The 22,815-nt window shown below is 41.1% G+C and overlaps 1 protein-coding gene across 2 annotated transcripts in view; it reads right to left on the reverse strand.

Moving 5' to 3' along the window:
* The window catches only part of LOC140725707 (phospholipid scramblase 1-like), a 66,163-nt gene that overhangs the window by 22,099 nt on the left and 21,249 nt on the right, over positions 1-22,815 (reverse strand). For both annotated transcript variants that reach the window (XM_073041547.1, XM_073041548.1), the window contains exons 2-4: positions 21,482-21,525; positions 16,239-16,489; positions 3,805-3,847 (exon numbers count right to left, since the gene is read on the reverse strand). In XM_073041547.1, the coding sequence (XP_072897648.1) occupies positions 3,805-3,847; positions 16,239-16,489; positions 21,482-21,494 (307 nt within the window). In that variant the 5' untranslated portion in view covers positions 21,495-21,525. The remainder of the gene's footprint in view (positions 1-3,804; positions 3,848-16,238; positions 16,490-21,481; positions 21,526-22,815) is intronic.

The following is a 22,815-nucleotide window of genomic DNA, read 5'->3' on the forward strand; positions in this document are numbered from 1 at the left end:
AGGATATTCCAAGAAGGTAGGTGTATGGAGTTGCGTGGGATTTGGGATCAGCCATGGTAGAATGGCAGAGCTTACTCGATGGGCTGAATGGACTAATTCCTCTCCTATGTCTTATGGTCTAATATTCAGTTACTGATGTGACAGCTTATCAGTCTTCCAGGCAGCCCATTCTGGGCACCTGCCATTCTCTGTGTAAATAACCACATCTTTAAACCTGTCTTATGTGGGTGGCAGATGGAGGTACACCTCTACAAAAGGAGGTAAAAGGTGCTCCTTCCCTTCTCTAGTCTGCAAGCCACTCTTGGGCAGGATGTAGCACTTGCTTAGCCTCCTGATCAGCATCATGTGTAGTCACGGGAGCAGGTGGTGGATGGTCATATGAGCAGCTGGCACATATCACAAATTCTGGTTATGCCATCACTGACATCAGGCAGACAATCTTTGAAGAATATTGACAATGGCTGGGGTCACCAGTCTCGAAAAGACACTGCCCCTGAAGAAAGCAATGGCAAGCCACTTCTGTAGAAAAATTTGCCAAGAACGATCATGGTGATGGATAGGGTAAAGAGTAAGAATGAGAGTGTGATGGGGGTGTTCCCCACAGGCAGATTAAAGACAGATGGAAGACCATGTTCACACATGTCATACAACATGGCACATAATGATGATGATGATGATGCCTGAAATGTCAGTCCTCTTGTAGAGTCAGAATCACAGAACACTACAGCACTTTGGCCCACTTAGTCTGTGCCAAATGATTAATCTGCCTGATGCCATCGACCTCCAAAAAGTCCATATATCCCTTCCATCCGTGTACCGGTCCAAATTTCTCTTCAATGTTGAAACCAAACCCATATCCACCATTTCCCCTGGCAGCTCGTCCCATGCTCTCACCACCCTCTAAGTGAAGATGCTCCTCGTCACATTTCACTTGAACATTTCATTAAACATTTCCCCTTAAACATCTCACTTGACACCTCTACACTGGGAAAGAGATTCAGACCATGAAGGGCAATGTCAAGGGCTGAAAAAGGACAACATGAAGAAAGTACTCTTTTATGTAGAGATTAGTTATACTCCAGAATTCGCTGTCTGTAGAACAGTTGGAAACAGAATTGATTAAGGTTTTCAAAGGGGAACTGGAACTTGAAGGCAAAAATATTTCAGGGTGCATGGAAAGAGTGGGGTAATGAGATTGCTCTACTGTAAGAATAGAGCATATAACTTATTATATTGTATTTCTTTAAGAATTGCACACATATGTGTACATTGTTAATATTGAACGAGCTGAACCAGTTTTCTTATTTGGTTGTTGGAACACAGTTAACGTTCAAAGTAATTTTATTATCAAAGCACGTAAATGTCATCAAATATCACTGCCCTGAGATTAATTTTCCTGCAGGTATTCACAATAGAACAAAGAAATCATCGTCGTGGCTATCCCTCAAGGTCGAGGATGATGGTTTTCGTTCTGTTGACCCACAGAGCAAAGACGCCTGTGCGTGTATTCGTTTAACGTGTACTTGATGGTGCACTCCAAGAAGCACATGATTCTTCACAAATCAACAAACTGATTCCAATGGCATGGAAACCACAACGATTGGAGCTGATGGATTTGTTGCAGCCTTCATCCGCCTTCACAGCCGTTGAGTTTGAAAAACTTCATCCACCTGTTCCATCGTTGAGGTCTTGGTTGGATTGTTATTTGTCCGGAACCTCACCCTCGACCTTACCACCATGGGTGATCCTACCAGGAGCATAGCTCCAGACGGCATCGCTCTTGGGATCTCAGGACCACACAGGCTTCTCCACCACAACAAGGTGACAATCCATGGAGAAGACAAAGAAATACAAAGAATCAATGAAAAACTACACACAAAGACTGACAAGCAGCCAATGTGCAAAATAAGATAAACTGCATAAATAAGTATAAAAAATAATAAATAAATAATACAGAGATCATCAGTTGTAGAGTCACAGACCACAAGACAAAGAACAGGCACTTCGGCCCACAATGTTGTGTGCTACCAATTAAATTAGTAATCAGATGGCAAACTAAATGATCTCTTCTGCCTACTCAATATCCACATCCTTCCATTTTTCTCACATTCATGTGCTTACAAAGCATCCCTAAAGAGTCTCTAATGTTTCTGCCTCCACCACCACCCCAGGCACCCACCATTATCTATTAAAAAACTTGCCCGTCACATCTCCTTTGAAATTATCCTCTCTCACCTTAAAAGCATGTCCTCTGGTATGACACACTTCAACCCTTGGAAAAGATATTGTTTGTCTACTCTGTCTATGCCTCTAATGACCTTTTAAACATCTATCAGATCTGCCCTTAACCTCCAGAGAAAACAATCCATATTTGTCTAGCCTCACGATAAAGCACATGCTCTCTAGTCCAGGCAATATCGTGCTAAACCTCTTCTGCACCCTCTTCAGAGCCTTGACATCCTTCCCATGATGGGATGACCAAAACTGTATCCTATTATCCAGATGTAACCTAATTAGAGTTTATAAAGCTGCATAACTTCTTGAATTTTGAACACATTGCCTCAACTAATATGCTTTCTTAACCACCATATCAACCTGTGTAGCTAGTTTCAAGTAGCTATGAGCCTGGACCCCAAGATCACTTAGCCCATCATCACTTTTCAGGACCTTGCCCTTAACTGTGTATTGTCTTTTTACACTTGACCTACCAAGGTGCAAAACTTCACAGTTGGCTTGGTTAAGCTCCATCCGCCATTTCTATTGTATTTATTTTATTGAGATACCGCGCGGAATTGGCCCTCCCGGCACTTTGAGCCACACCATCCAGCAATCCCCCAATTTAATCATCGCCTAATCATGGGACAATTTACAATGACCAGTTAACCTACCACCCAGTAGGTTTTTGGATGGTGGAAGGAAACCAGAACACATTGAAGAAGCCCATGGAGGCACGAGGAGAGTTTACAAACTCCTCACAGGCAGAGGTGGGAATTGAACCCGAGACGTCTGCTCTGTGAAGCATTGTGCTAACCACTTCCCTTTAACCACAACCCTCTGCGTTTGATTTAAGCTTTACATTCTTTTCCATTTTCTACTTACAGTCACTTGGCTAAGCTCATTACCCAACACAAGGTCTAGTACACCCCCTCTCTTGTTGGACTATCTACATATTGATTTAAGAAACCCAGCTGCACACACCTAACAATTTCTGCCCCTTCTAAACCTCTTACAATCAGAAGGGCCCAGGGTGCTGTGGTTCCAGTCCCCTGCCAAACTAGTTTAACTGTCCCGAGTAGTCGGTAAAGGTGAGTCTATAGGATTTGTTCGGTGATCAGTTCAGTGTTGAGGTGAGTGAAGTTGTCCACACTTTGCCTCTGTCTTTGTCTCAGTCTCTGTATCTCTGTTTCACTCACTCACTTCTTTTGCTCAAAACAACACTTCATTCATTTAACTTTCAGTATATTCCAGACTGATTATGGATATCCACAAGCTCCGAGGGCACTCGGTGAGCCAAGTGACATCCTTCTGTTCAAAAACAATTGTATAATTCTATGATTAATCATCCTAAGTAGAGAGACAGCCATCAAGGATTATTGATTACTATGAAGGATCCTCTATAAAGAGAACTTGTCATTCTAACAGAAGGGAAACAAAGCACAATCTGTGATCAGGCAACATTGAAATTGGGGTGAACTTATAGTAAACCTTACACCATGTAGAACAGTCCATTGATTTGCTAGATTCTGTTTATTACAATTGAGCAAGATTGGTTTCACTCCCTGCTTTCTCCTGATAACAACGTACCTTCCAGCAATTCCATCTGCTGATGAACTAGAAGCTGATCGATCTGTGACAGAAACATAATGTTAATTATCCCTGTAAATCAAATGAATTACAAAAGAATTGCACTGCAGAGAACAGATTAGTGACAAGGCATTCTCATCATTTTGTTTTGACAGTACAAACTGAATTGATAAATTTAAGGAATCAAGCATAAGACAAAGGCGCAGGTGTAAGCCTTTTCACCCATTGAGTCTTCTCCACTACACCATGGCTGATTTATTGTCCCTGTTAACCTCATTCTCCTACCTTCTCCCCACAGACTTTGATGCCCTTACATATCAAGAACCTATCAACCTCTGTTTTAAATAATCACAATGACTTGGCATCCTGGGCAGCTTGTGGCAATGAATTCCACAGATTCACCACCCACTGGCTAAAGAAATTCCTCCTCATCTCCGTTTTATTCTGAGACTGTGCAATCTGATTCTAGGCTCCCCCACTATGGGAAACATCCTCTCTAGGTCGCTGTATCAAGGCCTATCAATATTCGATAGGCTTCAATGAGATTCTCCAATATTCTTCTAAACTCCATTGAGTCCAGACCCAGCACCACCAAACACGCTTAATATGTTAACCCTTTTATTCCCAGGATCATTCTTATGAAACTCCTCTGGCCCCTCTCCAGTGCTAGCAGATCCTTTCTTAGAAAAAGGGCCTAAATCTGCTCACAATACTCCAGGTGCCATCTGACCAATTCCTTATAGGGATCACAGGGGTCTCCCTAGCATCCACTGGGGATATTTATCAGGAGCGCAGTGTACGCAGGACCCTTAGAATTATTAAGGATCCCACTATATCCACTTTGACTTTCTACCATCAGGTAGGAGACTCTGATGCATAAAAACAAGAACGGTCAGGATGGGAAACAGTTTCTTCCCCCTGGCTTTTAGGCTTTTGAATTTGCTGCTGCATTGTATTTGAGGAGTCACTGGTTAGTCTGTTCCATCACTTATCCGGGAAATTTTCTTATCTTTTGGGTATAAAAGTAGCTGTTTTGTGCTAGGCTCCATATTTTCTTTCGATTTTCTTCTAGTAGTAGACATTTGTCCCAGTTCGTTTCAACTTCCCTTTGTTCTATCAACAGCAGCCCAATCAGTGGCAGAAGCAGGCCACAGCCACGAGGTTTCTCACAGATCGATGATGTTTGTTTAAAAGTACAGAAGGGACTAGGGGACGGCCATTGTTGGGAGTAGATTCACTGGTGTGAGTAGGAGTGTCAGGCTTTGGTTCAAAGGAGGCTTCAGCTTAGAAGAGGCATTGGTTCTAGGTAAGTTTCTGTTCAAGTTCCTTCTTTTCTCTTACTGTAACTAGTGTAGTAAATGGCCACTGTGTGTTCTTCATACCGGATGTTGAATCTTGGGAGGCCCAGAGTCTCTCAGGGAACTATATCTGCATGAAGGGTATCCAGCTGAAGCTCCCTGAAGACCCTGTTAGGGATCTGGAGCAGCAGCTGGATGACCTTTGGCTTGTACAGGAGAATGAGGAGATCATCGACCAGAGTTACAGGGAAGTAGTCACCCCGAAGTTGCAGGAGGCGAGTAGCTGGGTGACTGTCAGGAGAAATGGAAATGTCAATAGGCAGTCAGCGCAGAGCACCCCTGTGGCCATTCCCTTCAATAATAAGTATAGCACTTTGAATACTGTTGTGGGGGATGACCTCCTAGGGAAAAGCCATGGAGACCAGGTTACTGGCACTTGGTGCAGAAGGGAAAGGGGGAGAAGCGGGAAGTGATAGCGATAGGGGACCCAATAGTCAGGGGAACAGACAGGAGATTCTGTGGACGTGAATGGGACACTCGAATTGTACGTTACCTCCCAGGTGCCAGGGGCAGGTCCTATCGCAGAGTTTTGAAGTGGTGGTGGGGGTGAGAGCATTGGTACCAATGACATAGGAAGGAAAAGCAAAGAGGTCCTGAAAAGAGAATTTAGAGAGCTAGCAGAAAGCTGAAAAGCAGGTCCTCTAGGGTAGTAATTTCTGGATTGCTGTCTGTGCCACACACCAGTGAGGGTAGAAACAGGATGATTTGGCAGATTAATATGCGGTTGAGAAGCTGGTGCAGGGGCAGGGTTTCAGGTTCTTGGATCACTGGATCTCTTCTGGGGGAGGTATGACCTGCTCAAAAGTGATGGGTTGCACCTGAACCCGAGGGAAGACAATATTCTTGCGGCCAGGTTTGTTAAGGCTGGGGAGGGTTTAAAATAATTTGGCAGGGGGTTTGGAACCGGAGTGAAGGGACTCGGGATAGGACAGATGGTAAAAAAGCAAAGATAGCATGTAGTCAGACTGTCAGGAAGGGCAGGCAGATGATAGGACAAAATTGCAACCAGCAGGGTGAATATCAGTACATTAGTGATGCAGAATCAAAAAGGGAAGTAAATGCAGTACTCAAAGTGTTATATCTCAATGCACGGAATATAAGAAATAAGGTGAATGATCTTGTTGCACTTTTACAGATAGTCAGGTATGATGTTATGACCATTACTGAATCATGGCTGAAGGATGGTTGTGGTAGGGAGCTGAATGTTCACAGTTACACATTGTATTGGAGGGATAGGAAGGTAGGCAGTGGGGGTGGCATGCCCCTGCTGGTAGAGAATGACATGAAATCAGTAGAAAGATATGACATAGAATCGGAAGATGTTGAATCCTTGTGAGTTGAGTTGAGAAAATGCAAAGGTAAAAGAACCCTGATGGCAGTTGTATACAGGCCTCCCAACAGAGGCTGGGAGGTGGACCACAGATTACAACAAAAAGTAGAAAAGATGTGTCAAAAGGGCAATGTTATGATAGTCATCGGAGATTTCAACATGCAGGCCAGTTGGGAAAATCAGGTTGGTAATAGATCTCAAGAGAGTGAGTTTGTTGAATGCCTGCAAGATGGCTTTTTAGAGCAGATTGGCGTTGACCCTGTCATGGGATCAATTATACCGGATTGGGTGTTATGTAATGAACCAGAGGTGATTAGGGAGCTTAAGGTAAAAGAACCTTTAGGAGGCAGTGATTACAATATGATTTAATTCAACTAGAATTTTGATAGGGAGAAAGTCTGACGTAGCAGTATTTCAGTGGAGTGAAGGAAATTACAATGGTATGAGAGAGGAGATGGCCAAAGTAAATTGGAACAAGATTCTAGCAGGGATGACAGCAGAGCAGCAATGGCATCAGTTTCTGGGGAAAATGAGGAAGGTGCAGGATAAATGATTTTCAAAAATAAAGAAATACTCAAATGGCAAAATAGTACAACCTTCGCTGACGAGGGAAGTCAAAGCTAATGTAAAAACAAAAGAGCAAGCATACAACAAAGCAGAACTTGTCAGGAAGACAGAGGATTGGCAAGCTTTTAAAAACCTGCAGAGAGCAACAAAGAGGGAAAAGATGAAATATGAAAGTGAACTAGCAAACAATATCAAAGTGGATAGTAAAAACTTTTAAAAGTATGTAAAAAATAAAAGAGAGACAAGAGTGGATTTAGAACTGTTAGAAAATGAGGCTGGAGAAATAATAATGGGGACAAGGAGATAGCAGAAGGCATAAATGTGTATTTTGCATCACTGTCCACTGTGGAAGACACCAGTAGTGTGCCAGATGTTGAAGGGTGTGAGGGAAGAGAAGTGAGTGCAGTTACTGTTACAAGGGTGAAGATGCTCAAAAAGCTGAAAGACCTAAGTGTACATAAGTCACCCGGGCCAGATGAACTGCACGCTAGCGTTCTGAAAGAGGTAGTGGTAGAGACAGTGGAGGCATTGATCTTTGAAAAGTCATTGGACTAGCATGGTGCCAGGGGACTGGAAAATTGCAAATGTCACTCCCCTCTTTAAAAAGGAGGATGGCAGCAGGGAGGAAATTATAGACCAGTTAGCCTGATCTCAGTGGTTGAGAAGATGTTGGAGTCAATTGTTAAGGATGAGGTTATTAAATACTTCGTGACAGATTATAAGATAGGACAATGGCAGCATGGTTTCCTTAAGAGAAAATCTTGACTGATAAACCTGTTGGAATTCTTTGAGGAAATTACAAGTTGGACAGATAAAGGGGATGCAGTGTATGCTGTATATTTAGACTTTCAGAAGGCTTTTGACAACGTGACACATATGAGGCTTCTCACCAAGTTAAGAGCCCATGGTATTACAGGAAAGTTACTGGCGGTGTTAGAGCATTGGCTGATTTGTACGAAGCATTGAGTTGGAATGAATGGATTCTTTCCCGGTTCGCTGCCAGAGACTAGTGGTGTTGCAGAGTGGTCAGTGTTGGGACCGCTTCTTTTTATGCTGTATACCAATGATTTAGTTGATGGAATAGATGACGTTGTTGCCAAGTTTGCAGATGATATGAAGATTGGTGGAGGGGCAGGTAGTGTTGAGGAAACAGGTAGGCTGCAGAAGGACTTAGACAGATTTGGAGAATAGGCAAGAAAGTGGCAAATGGAATACAATGTTGGAAAATGTATGGTCATGCACTTTGGTAGAAGAAATAAATGTGCAGACTATTTTCCAAATGGGGAGAAAATCCAAAAATCTGAGATGCAAAGGGACTTGGGAATCCTTGTGCAGAACATGCTAAAGGTTAACTTGAAGTTAGTCAGTGGTGAGGAAGGCAACTGCAATGTTGGCATTCATTTCAAGAGGTCTAGAATACAAGAGTAGGGATGTGATGCTGAGGATTTATAAGGCACTGGTGAGACATTGCCTTGAGTATTGTGAACAGTTTTGGGCTCCACATCTAATAAAAGATGTGCTGACATTGGAAAGGGTTTAGAGGAATTTCACAAGGATGATTCCAGGAATGAAAAGGTTTTCATGCGAGGAATGTTTGATGGTTCTGGGTCTGTGTTCGGTGGAATTTTGAAGGATGAGAGGAGATTTCATTGAATATTGAAAAAACCTAGACAAAGTAGAAGTGGAAAGGATGTTTCTCGGACAAGAGGCACAGCCTCATAATAGAGGGACATCTATTTAAAACAGAGTGTGGAGAATTTTCTTTCAGCAGAGGGTGGTGAATTTGTGGAATTTATTATCACAGGCAGCTGTGTCGGCAAGGTCATTGGGTGTATTTAAGGCAGAGTTTGATAGGTTCTTGATTGGATACAGCATCAAAAGTCACAGGGAGAAGGCCAGGCAATAGGGCTGAGAGGGGAAAAAAGGACCAGCCATGATTAAATGCCCTAATTCTGCTCCTATGTCTTATGGTCTAACTCGTAATAAAATGATAGTGAAGCAATAAGTGTTCCTCATGCCTAACTTAGACATTGAAATCCATCAACTTGCGTAGTTGGCAAGAAGTTATTTTGAAGTTTAAATTTGTTAAATTCAAAGACAAAGTGGAGAATTTATAGTGTGCAACAAAAGGGTTAAGAACGTCCTCTGTTCCTCTGCTATCTGAGAAAAATGTTCTGGAATTGTGGCTTCAAATTTTGGATGGAAATCAGGATTCAGGACGGCTGCATTGCAATTTAAAAGCAAAATAGCTCTAGTTTTTGTAATGTGGCATGTAACACCATGGTTCTGAAAAATATTGTCTCATTTTTACTATGTACTGTACCAACAGTTATGGTCGAAATGACAATAAAAAGTGACTTGACTTGACTAGGGAAAGGAAGAGAAATGCACAATAAGCTACAAAAACAATGTGATGAAGACAGTAAAAATTCTAAAGAGCAACTTTCTGTATTAACTGAATAGATGAGACAACAATGGCTTGATGTGAAATGAGCAGGACTTCAAAGCGAACCGAGTTGGCTTCAGATGACACAGCTGGGACCTCAAGTGGGCAGTCATGCCCTCTCAAACATGTCAGAACACCACTTATGTTGAACAGGCTCTTGGCACACGACACCATCTGAACTCTGAGGAATTACAGGATGGACATGACACAGACTCTACAGTGGCCCCTAGGGACTCAAATGAGGATGACAGTGGTGGAACAGAAGTTGGGTTGGCAACTATTTAATGGCTTGCTCCAATAAAGACTAAGGAAGTGAAGACTCATCAACAGAAAAATGGAACCTATGAAAGGAAACAATTGGTCTACCATCAACCATCAGACACAAACAGGATTGATCGGTGGTCCAAGAAGATACTTCCTCCTAAAAAAATAGATTGAAGACATGAGCTGAGCTTCAAAGCATTAAGAATATATACCCAGCAGGACCCATATGATGGCAGCCAAATTTCAGCAACTATGTAGCCTTCCCAGTAAACTAGCCAGTTGAGTGAGAGAGGTGAAGATGACATGGGATATGATAAACAAAATAAATGAGGTGGTTGGAATGTTATTAGGAGATGGCTGGGAGAGCAGGCCCCAACATGAACAGCTTGGAGGGCAGTGGCTGACTGCAAGCAAAGTGTTTCCGAATATGTTTCTGAAAATGAGGAAGACAGCGTGGTTAAGTTACTCAGAAGTTTAGACATTAATGAAAATAACATAGAGGATTCAACACTTGGTCCATGGTTAAATTACCAGGAGTTCTGGACATTAATGAAGATAATATAGAGGATTCTACATATGGTCCATGGTTAAATTACCAGGAGTTCTGGACATTAATGAAGATAACACAGAGCATTCTACATATGGGCCATTGAAATCAGCCTTTACAGATGGCATGAAATCAGAAGTTGGTAAATTGGTGAAAATGACAAACCTGAACTGGAATGAGAATCTTGTTACTTATAGAGATTGAGTGTGAGTTGTCCACCAAGTGGAGCAAGATATTGAGGTCCTTCTAAAATCACTACACAAGGGCCAAACATTTGATGGTCCAACAGCCACCACCAACTAACCGACCAAAGAAAGCGGAGTCACCTACTAGATCGCAGCAATCTCGGCAACATGTCTGAGGCTCACGGTATCACTTCTGTGGTAAGATTGGGCATTGAGTTAAAAATTGTTGGCAGAAGAAATGAAATGAACAACAGAAATAAGTTCAACAGCAAGTTGAATCCCCTGCTTTGCAAAGTTCAGGAGTCCAAATTTGATTAAATGGTTTCAATATTCAATGGTGGAAGTTATGGTAGCATTATCAAACAAATGAATAGACCATTCCTTGCAGACCATGCTTGAAATGATAGGGCAAAAATTGGATGGCTTATGCATTAACCAATTGTTTGGAACCATGTAGCATTTCTGTTGGTCTATGTTGCACCCTAACTATCTACGTTATTGGTCCAGCACTATTTGTAGCTGATGAGACCAATGCGACAGCGGAAGTCTCCATTGCAAAGGTCACATCTATAAGTGGTCTCAGCTCTTTTGAAGATGCAGCGTTCCTTTGTATGGGCCCATTTGTCTTATGCCAATTCTGGGAATTTTTCTGAGCCTGACTTAAGGTGTTGTTTTAGGTTCTTCTCCATCTGGTGCAGTTAGCTGCAAGTTCCTCCCCAGGACTGAATGATGTCCTGTGCCTTCAGGTCCTGCTTGTAGACATTCTTGTAGTGCACTTGTGGGTGGCCAGTGGTTTTCTTGTCTGAAGCCACCTCATCATAGAAGATGTCTTTTGGGATGTGGCCATCCTGCATGTGGTACACAATAGCCCAGCCAGTGCAGCCTATGCTGTCTGAGCAAAGGATACACACTAGGGAGGCCAGCATGAGAAAGAACCCTCAGCATTGGATACACTTTTTCTCGATGCGACAAAGGTTCCTTAAATGGCAGGTGTTGAGACTTTGCTCCTGCTTAGCATATGTTGTCCAGGTCTCCCTGCTGTACAGCTGTGTGCTGGTGGCACAAGTGTTATACACTGCGATCTTCGCCTTGACAGAGTTTGGAGTTCTCCCAGACTCGTGTGGTGAGGCAGGCAAGATTGAAGTTGCTGCAGCCTTCGCAATGTGCCTGTTGATCTCCACATCCAAGGAGAGGTTGCCATTGATGCATACTGGATTGGAAATATATGTGAGGAATTCTAACTGGATACAGGAGCAGATCTGACATGGGCAACAAAATCTATTGTCCAGAGGTGGAAAATGTCATTGACCTGATATCTGTAAATGTGCACAACAAAGAATTACTTTAATCAAAAGTGAGCCAGTCGAGGTGCAACTTGGTCCTCACTTGCAAGAAAAGCAATTCTGGGTAGGAGTTGTCTCACAGCCTTTTCTTGGAATGGATGTCTTGTTAAACTTAGGCTCTATCCTTGAGTTCATAGAGGATAATGTTCTTTGGAATCTCATGTGATTGGCCAAATCTGAATTAACCAGTCATTGCTTATGGTCAAAAGATGAAAAACTAGACACCATCTTTTATTTAGTTTCCCGTCTTCAAGTAGTAGACTTCTATACTTGTTTGTTTCAACTTCCATTTGTTCTATCAACTCTTAATAAAAGGATTGTGAAACAACAAGTTTTCTTGTCCCTGACTTCTAAAGGAACCTTGGATTTAAACAGTGAAATCCATCCTACCCATTTGAAGTCTGTTGTCACAACCACGGACTCTGCTGCATGGTCTATGCAGCCCTGCAGTCAGGCTCTGTGGTGCTCCTGAATATGCATGTTCCAATTAATTACTGTTTCATTATGGCAGTATTTAATTCCCTTCTTTTTGTAGTAGTCTTGTCGAAACTCAAGCAAAACACAGCAATGTTACACTTCCTGACTACCTTTGTCCTTGTCTGAAAAAGGGGATGATTGTTTCGACTGACGCCGGAAATAAGCGGTATTCATTTACTAGTAGATACTGCTTTCATCTGCAGTGTTGGAACTTAACTTCAGTTTGATAGTTTTATTTAATAGCCCCATTGGCCAAGTGTTTGTTGTTTTCCTTTCCCTTAGGATCCTCCAAAGATTGCACTAAAGTCTGTGAACTGCTGACTCGCTTCAGTGTCTCTCTCTCCAAACTAGGGCCATATCTGAATGTTCTGACACTCAGCTACATATGTATGTGTTTAAAGACTGAGATTATCATTGAGATTAACAGATGGCTCTCTGCAAAGGTTCACTGATTCATAGTGCTGTACAGATCTAAATACACCCTTTGATACAAAATGCTGGAGGAACTGAGCAGGTCAGGCAGTATCTATTGGAAAGGACTAAACAGTTGACGTTTTGGGCCGAGAATCAGACCTAATGAAATTGAGTTCCTCAAGCATTTTGTGTGTGTTACATCAAACCTTTTGGTCCACTTCGTTCATGCTGAATAAAATACTTATCTGCACTATCCCCGTTTGCCTTCATTCTGTTTGGACCAGTTTTGCTGGGTTTCTATAGCTACTTTGTCACATGGAATTACATGAGCATTCTATGGTTTTCCAATCAACAAAAAAAAATATCACCGCTTGTGGTGCCATTCACACATGAACAGCTCCGCCTGTATAATCAATATGAATACTTGCAACATATGGATAATCAACTGCAGTAGAGTTAACACTGCCACCGTTACTGTCAGTGGGTGTTTACTGCACAAATTATCTGTTATGAGTCACCGTTTTCCTTTATTCCCAAAAGGACTGAGGATGATACCCATTACCTATGATGTTTCGTGCAGCCAGGTATCTGATATGTGAAAATGATATGAAAACAGATTCAAAGCAGAAATAATTTAAATAGATTCAAATTTGCACTGAGTTCCTACCAGAAGTGTCACAGTACAGTGGCCATGTAGTGAAATTGCTCAGAAATTTAAATACAGGAGCTTGTTTACACATAACAGTGTGACAGAGTACAAGAGAATCCATGGTCTGGGAGATTTGAAACCTTTTATTTCCTCTTCTGTAATATACCCTGGTGCAATTATTATAATATCAATGATACAGATATACATAAGACAGGAGGAATATCATGTCCAGAAGACATGGGAGCAGAATTAGGCCATTAGTCCCATTGATTTTTCACTGCCTTCCATCATGGCTGATTTATTATCTTTCTCGATCCCATTCTCCTGCCTTCTCCCTGTAACCATTGACGTCCCTACAAATCAAGAATCTTTTAACCTCTGCTTTAAATATACCCAATGACTTGAACTCCAAAGCCATCTAAGGGAAAGAATTGCACAGATTCACTACATTCTGGCTAAAGAAATGTTTCCTCATCTCTGTTCTAAAGGGATATCCTTCTATTCTGAGGCTGTGCCCTCTGATCATAAAAACATAGAAACATAGAAAACCTATAGCACAATACAGGCCCTTCGGCCCACAAAGTTATGCTGAACATGTCCCTAACTTAGAAATTACTAGGTTTACCCATAGCCATCTATTTTTCTAAGCTCCATGTACCTATCCAAAAGTCTCTTAAAAGACCCTATCGTATCCGCCTCCACCACCGTTGCTGACAGCCCATTCTACTCATTTTACTCAGCATAAAAAACTTACCCCTGACATCTCCTCTATATCTGCTCCCCAGCACCTTAAACCTGTGTCTTCTTATGGCAATCATTTCAGCCCTGGGAAAAAGCCTCTGACTATCCACATGATCAATGTCTCTCATCATCTTATACACCTCTATCAGGTCATCTCTTATTCTCCGTCGCTCCAAGGAGAAAAGGCCGAGTTCACTCAACCTATTCTCATAAGGCATTCTCCCCAATCCAGGCAACATCCTTGTAAATCTCCTCTGCACCCTTTCTATGGCTTCCACATCCTTCCTGTAGTGAGACGACCAGAACTGAGCACAGTACTCCAAGTGGGGTCTGACCATGGTCCTATACTGTATAGCTGCAACATTACCTCTCGGCTCCTAAATTCAATTCCATGATTAATGAAGGCCAATACACCATACGCCTTCTTAACCACAGAGTCAACCTGCGCAGCTGCTTTGAGTGTCATATGGACTCGGACCCCAAGATCCCTCTGATCCTCCACACTGCCAAGAGTCTTACCATTAATACTATATTCTGCCATCATATTTAACCTACCATGTTCTGCCATCGTACTTGACCTACCATCCTAGACTCCCTCACTGTAGGAAACATTCTCTCCATATCCACTCTATCTAGGCCTTTCAAGGAGATCCCATCTCATTCTTCCAAACTCTAGTGAGTACAGGCTCAGAGCCATCAAACATGCCTCATATGTTAACTTTTTCCAAATGCCAACAAATCCATTCTTAGATAAGGGAGCCAAAACTGCTCACAATTCTCCAAGTGGAATTTGACCAATGCTTCATCGTTAATTCCTTGCTCAAGGTAGTAGCTTGCTCAAAGCAACAGAGATGAAAGTAAAATCTGCAGTAGTGGTAGTGGGGCTATACCTTAAAAATGGAACTCTCAGCCACAACACCTCAGCAGTCAGGACAGAAGCTGAATAATCTTTTTTTTTTAGTTAATGGGAAATAAACTTTAAATCTATTAATGTCAAGGTTATTTTTCTGTCTCTTGAGCATACACAAAAGTTAATCTACGCAAAATAATTGTTTTGCCATATGTTCAACACAACAGTCTTAAAAGAACAAAACAGAACACCACAGAGTTATAGAGTAAAATAGCATGGAAACAAGTCCTTCATACCATCTCATCCCTGCTGACCAAGGACCCCACATAAACTACCCCATTTGCCTGCCTTGGGTCTTTTTCAAAAAATAATGCAGACTTACCTGCATTGGAGACTGTAATCTTCCATACTTTCTGGGGTTAAGATACCCAAAGGTGCACTGACATGCCTCAACATTCAACATTCTGGACCAGACCTCTTTGAAAGACCTTGTCAAAAGCTTTACTGAGGTCCATTCAAGCAACATCTACCACACCACAGGAAGGTCTAGTGCACAATATAGAAGAAGCTGCAGAGGGCTCTGGACTCAGCCTCCCCACCATCTGCTCAAAAATCTAAGTCAGAAATGTGAGACATGATCTCCCCTGAACAACGCTGAACTGACTCCTAATCAGCTCCTGCCTTTCCACGGAAACAGAAATCCTGGCCCTCAGGATCTCCTCCAACATTCTTCCAACCACTGACTGAAATCTCACCAGCCTGTAACTTTTCCAGGATTGTCCCTAACTCTTTGAGAAAAGGGACACTTTATCTATCTTCTAGTTCTCTGGTACCTTACACGTGCCTAATGAATATGCAAAAATCTCTATTAATTGCCCTTGCTCTACTTGACATCCGGGGATAAATCCTGTTTGGGGATTTATCCAACCTAATCTGTTCCAGTACTTCTTGCATTTTTTGCCTCCTGATGAGGATGTACTCCAGAATATCAGCCTAACCTTCCCTTAACTCCCTAGCTTCCTGTATTTACCCGACGATTACTAATGACAAGTATTAATTTAGGATCAGACTAAATATCCTACACCCTTGCTCTAGAATGGTTTACCTCTCTGGTGTAAATTTAATTTCTCTGCTATTTCTTTGTTCCTTATTATAATTTCTTCTTGCCGTCTCTTCAAAGGGCCGACACTTGCCCTTACGGTACTTGTCTTTTCCTGTCCATGTACGTATAAAAGCTCTTACAGTCTGTTTTCATTAATTTACCTGTGTGAGATACTCCAGGCCTGGTGGGCAATTTGGGACGCCAGCTGGCATTGGCATCACCAGAGCATTACTTTCTGCTTTGGCTTCGTAAGGAAACTGAGGGCCATAATAGATTCCAGGTGGACAGGCTCCAGGCGGATAGGCCCCAGGGAGGTAACTCCCAGGGGGACAAGCTCCTGATGGACCTGTCTCAGGTGGTAAGGCTCCAGGTTGATAGGTCCCAGATGGATTTGTTTGCTGAGAATCATTTCCTAAGAGCACAATATCCAAAAAAAACCAAACAACATCTTTACAAATCAATTCACATCACACATAATAAATTACATGCTGGATTCAAAAACAGCATAAAAATCCACCAGCTATCTTGCCTAAAATGAATACTAAACAATTCCAATCTTAGGAATTCTCCAATGAAATGACAATTAAAAATGGAATTTCTAATGTGATTTTGAGCTTTAACATTGAATCCTTTAGTGATCTGACTCTAAGCTGACCAGCTTAATGAGGCTGGTAGAGATTCAGGTGCATTTGTGATTTTGCATTACTGTGAACATTTGGTTAAAATTAACACTATTTTGTTGCCTAGTTTGGAGAGCAGGCCTTATGAGAATACGCTGAGTGAATTTGGCCTTTTCTCCTTGGAGCGACGGAGGATGAGAGATGACCTGATAGAGGTGTATAAGATGTTGAGAGGCATTGATTGTGTGGATAGCCAGAGCCTTTTTCCCAGGGCTGATATGGCTAACACAAGGGGTCATAGTTTTAAGGTGCTTGGAGGTAGATACAGAGGGGATGTCGGAGGTAAGCTTTTCACTGAGAGTGGAGGGTATGTGGAATGCACTGCCAGCGACGGTGGTAGAGGCAGATAGAATAGGGTCTTTTAAGAGACTCTTAGATGGGTACATGGAACTTAAAAAAATAGAGGGCTATGTGGTAGGGAAATACCAGGCAGCTTTTAGAATAGATTAGATGGTCAGCACAACATTGTGGGCCGAAGGGCCTGGAATGTGCTGTAGATTTCTATGTAACACTGATATTTCCTATTATTTATCTAAAAATCCACACACTTTTTATTTATCTTTAGCTGCCTTCCAGTTACTGTATGCTGTTAAGTCTGTGAGAACTAAGCTAACGCAATGAAAGCTCTATAATCAAGATTTGAACTATTAGCTCATTTCTCTTCCCTCTCCTGTGAGTAAAACTTTTGCCTTTCTTGAATAAAGAATGGTCTTCTTCTGCCACATCTGCATTTAAGTCAAATTAGATACACAATATATAAGAATTACACACATATTTATTGTGTAAATTTGGATCTTGCTGACAAAGGTTGTTGTTTTTGAATACTCCAACTACCTCTGAACCAAAGAGGCCCCTAAAAGTAGAATGCACTGGGGACAAAATACCCTCCCAAATGCTGCCCATGATTCATAATGAATTTTGCAAAACAGTCATGGTCAACAGTACCGATGTTAGTTTTGTCTTCCAGATTTATTAATTTACTACATTTACTAACTAGTTAAGTTTCCAATTGCTTTGCTAGCATTTGATCTGATGAATCTAATCAATCATGTAAGGCCATTGATGGTAATCCTGTACCGTATTCACGTCGGAAGAAAGTTTCCGCATATTTGAATGTAACATCCATGGGAGGTTACATGAATTAAGACAGCTATTACAATGCAATTCAATCTTGTATTTTTTGTTCCCGTAAGTCAATTAATTTTTAGTTCAGGACATTATAATTGATGCAATATTAATGTTTATTTATCAGTTTTTTCCCAGTATATGGCTAGGATGTATTTTATAGAGGGTGATAAAGATTGAGCAACTGGATTATAGAGGCAGAACCAGTGGGCATAAGTCAGAACTTTTAATTGATAATTTTAGATCGATAACAAGACATTTTTTTAGCCAAAGTGTTATTTAAATGTATAATAAAGTAATCAAGGAAGCTCATTCAAGGATTGGTGTAAGACCATATTTTCTATAGAGTTTGGTATCATTGGTCATCTGTGGAAAATGTTTGAAATTTCTGGTTTAAGATGGCACCACTGAAGGTGGGTGACAGCTTACTGGTGGTTTTCAAGGCAAGAAATACGACTATACTGATAATACTTTTTATGTGGAAAATTGTGGTAACCGATCACCACAAACAATGAAGAGGCGAGTATAGAGGAGGCTAATCCGAAGGTGTGGGTGTGAGACAGAGACAGAGCAAGATTGAGGCATGTTCGAGATGGAGTCTAAGAGAGTGGAGCAGAGAAAATTTGTAAAGGGATTGTTTTGGAGCTTGTCCACCTATACCGGGGGCTAGGCTGGATCCATCTTCACGATGGACCGACTTGGAAAGATCGAGTAAGGGCTGGAACACGGGGCCCTTTAACTTTGAATGGACGGTTTCTTGTCCTACTCTCAATGCAGGTACAAATTTTGCTTAACTGGTATACTAATTAGTTACTGCAGAAATGTGTCAAATTTTTGGATATTAGGTACAATTTTATCTAAGCATGAAGTTTTCCATTTGGGACTAGGTGACCTCAAGTAAGTCTAACACAGACCAAGCTAAGTAATGTGATTGTTATGTGAATTACAGAATAATCTGTTCCTTTGATTTCAACTGAAATGAAAAGTGTCTATCAGGATGGCCCAGGATTAACTTTACCATGCATCACTCAGTGCCAGACTATGAAGTCATCTTTTAAGAAGCACCAGTATGAAACATTAGCCGGGATGTACTGTGGAGGACTTTCTGACGAGTTGCATCACAGCCTGGTGTAGAGGCTCCAATGCACAGGATTGGAATGTTGTAGATGCAACCAGCTCTATCATGAGCACAACCCTCCCCACCTCTGAGGACATCTTCAAGAATCAGAATCAGGTTTATTATCACTGGCACGTGTCGTGAAATTTGTTAACTTAGCGGTAGCAGTAAAATGAAATACATGATAATATAGAAAGAAAAATAGTAAATCAAATGCAATAAGTATATATATATATAGAATTGATTAAAAATAGTGCAGAAACAGAAATAATAAATTTTTAAAAAGTGAGGTAGTATTCATGGGTTCAATGTCCTTTTAGGAAACGAATGGCAGAGGGAAGAAGCTGTTCCTGAATCACTGAGTGTGTGTCTTCAGGCTTCTGTATCTCCTTCCTGATGGGTAACAATGAGAAGAGGGCATGTCCTGGGTGATGGGGGTCCAGAATAATGGACCTTGCCTTTCTGAGGCTCTGCTTCTTGAAGATATCTTGGATACTATGCAGGGTAGATCCCAAGATGGAGCTGACCAATTTTACAACTTTCTGTAGCTTCTTTCAGTCCTGTGGATTCACGACCCCCCCCCCCCCCCCACACCCCTATATAAGACAGTGAAGCAGCTTGTCAGAATGTTCTTTACAGTACATCTATATTAGTTTTGGAGTCTTTTTGTTGACAAACCAAATCCCTTCAAACTTATAATGAAATATGCTGTTGTCTTGCCTTCTTTATAACTGCATTGATATGTTAGGTTTGGGTTAGAAGCTTAGGGATCTTGACACCTGGGAACTTGAAGTTGCTCACTCTCTCCATTTCTGATCCCTCTTTGAGGATTAGTTCATGTTCTCTGATTTTATCCTTCCTGAAGTCCACAATCAGCTCTTTCGTCTTACTGACATTGAATGCCAAGTTGTTGCTGTGACACCACTCAACTAGCTAAATTATCTTACTCCTGTATGCCCTTTCATGTCCACCTGAAATTTTACCAACAATGTTTGTTATCATCAGCTAATTTATAGCAGGTATTTGAGCTATACCAAGCCACACACAAATGGGTATAGAGAGAGTAGTGTAAGTTATTCCTTAAGAAAACTGCATCCGTCACAAAGGTTTCTCACCATTTAGGATATGCCTTCTTCTCATTACTACCATCAAGGAAGAGGTACAAGAGCATGAATACTTACTATCAATGATTCGGTAAAAGCTTCTTTTCCACCAGCTGAATGGTCCATGAACTCATGAACACTGCCTTGTAATTCCTTTTTTTTGCACTACAGTGGATTCCACTTAATTGGGACACATTGACACCCACACATTTTGGCCCAATTATGCAGCAGTCCGAATTAGCTGAAGTTTATGAAAATAATTTCTAAAAAGACATTCTGCCATTTCACTAACGAATTATGTGTTTAAATGAAATACAGAACAAATTATAACACCATCAACTTTACTACAGTACTACAGTATGAAATTGTATTCATTCATAATAGTTATTGATGGAGGAATCAATCCAGTATATGTAGCCATGTTCTTTTGATTGACTGTAAATGAACAAAATCAGCATATACACCTTGTGCAGATAATAGGCTACCTTAATTGCCTTCTTGCATGAAGTAGTGTCAAATATTGCTACTTTTTAATTTGCCATCTGTCAGCCCAAATAAGTAACATAACACAAGCATATGCAACTGATACTACAAAATGTTTGCTCTAAACACAGTATAGTGTGTTATGGCCACACAAGTGTATGTGACTGATGCTATTTAGAAACTGTTGCATCCTCCAAATCTTCATTTTCATTGTAACATTCAAGATGATTGTTAATATCTTCAAATTTGTCACAGTTTCTAACTTGCTGAAGTAGTGAAATAGCTTCATTTTCACTCCCAGCTGTTTCTTGCATCTCCAAACTTGAATGCTTGAAACTGCAGTGAGCAAAACGGTTTGGAATTGTCTTAATGGCTATTTCTCACCAACTATCAGTAACAAAAATCAGTGTATTTTAAACAGAAACACACACGACTGATGCTATTTAAAAACGGTTCACTCTAAGCATGGTGTAGTACTTAACAGTCACAGAACTGCACACAACTGACACTAGTTTAAAAGCTATTCGGCAATAGTTTCCTGTCCTAATTAATTTGGTGTAGTGTCCCAAATAGACAAAGGATCCTTGCTATTTTTTTGATTAGTTTTGTTTTTTAAGTATTATCCCAAAAACGTGGCTGCCTGATTAACCAATGGCCGAACTAACCGTATTTATTTAATTTTGTAATTTTTCCTTTGCAATATATTACTGTTTCAAAATAACAAACTTCAAGTCATATAAGATATTGATAATAAAACTAATTCCAATTAAATCTGCCTTTTCATTCTCCAGATGTCATTATGTACTTATAATATTTTCTGCTTACTGTACTAAATATTTCTGTTTTTTTAACATACTGGATTTTCAGTCAAGTTCACAATGTAAAATATTTCCTACCCGTTGTGGCCATCACTGTACAATCCTTCTTTAAATCTGATCACCTAAAGAAAGGAAACAAAATGGGATTGCTATTAGTTCTTCCTTCTCAGAGTTTTTTTTTGAATGGGAATTAGCCTTCAGGCAAATGCTTTGTATAATTTCCCAAGCATCTCTGTAAGTGTTTGAATATTAATATTCCAAATTGCCTCCAGCACACAGCTCTCAGCACGTACACCTTTCACCTGTATTTTCTCCTGTGAATTCTACTAAATGCCAAGGCCAATTTGATTCATTCGTCTTTATCTGTCATATTTTATGTCTTTACCACAGTGTAAATACTCTCAAATATCCTTTCAATATGAATAGAAATAATCCAGATTTCCTAATTTTCACTCACAAGCACCCGAGAAGGGTTGTGACAACAAGTTCTTGCATATTGTGCCACACACAAAGCAGCTGAAAAAGCACAAACTTTGGTGAAATTAAATATATGCATTTGGATTAAACAGATATTGCTCTGAAACCACAGCATGGCTTGAGTATGAGTCACAGGACACTGAAGAAAATGTGGGTAAGTGTAATATAACTGAACACCATACCGTTGAGAGGAAACTAATGTTTCCTCACTCTTTGTGAGACACACTCAGAAGGCTGATTCTGGTCAGGCATTTCCAAAGACACCAGAAACTAACTTATACAGGTTCCTCAAACACGAGAAAGATCTGCAGAGGCTGGAAATTTAAGCAACACCCACAAAATGCTGGTGGAACGCAGCAGGCCAGGCAGCATCTATAGGAAGTACAGTCGACGTTTTGGGCCGAGACCCTTCGTCAGGACTAACTGAAAGAAGAGATAGTAAGAAATTTGGAAGAGGGAGGGGGAGGGGGAAGTCTGAAATGATAGGAGAAGACAGGAGGGGGTGGGATGAAGCTAAGAGCTGGAAAATTGATTGGCAAAAGGGATACAGAGCTGGAGAAGGGGGAGGATCATGGGACGGGAGGCCTAGGAAGAAAGGGGGAGGGGAGCACCAGAGGGAGATGGAGAGCAGGCAAGGAGTGATTATGAGAAGGACATTGTAGTGTTCTCGCTCAGGTGTAAGAGAACGCTGAACTAAACACCGAGGTAAACCGTAGTCAATGAAAACAGGATCGCAGTAAGATTAACCGTTTACTGTTCACTCTTCCACATTAACGTATGGTGAAAACTGTTGATAAAACAATACAAGATTTGTACAGTATTTGTTTCCTTCTTGATATCACATTTACATCGTAAATACTTGCAAAAGTAAACTACCACAACTACATTACATTAAAATGCAGCATACAGTCAGAATCTACCTACGCCATTGACTG

The sequence above is a fragment of the Hemitrygon akajei genome, chromosome 3, assembly GCF_048418815.1.
Source record: "Hemitrygon akajei chromosome 3, sHemAka1.3, whole genome shotgun sequence".
Lineage (NCBI taxonomy): Eukaryota > Metazoa > Chordata > Chondrichthyes > Myliobatiformes > Dasyatidae > Hemitrygon > Hemitrygon akajei.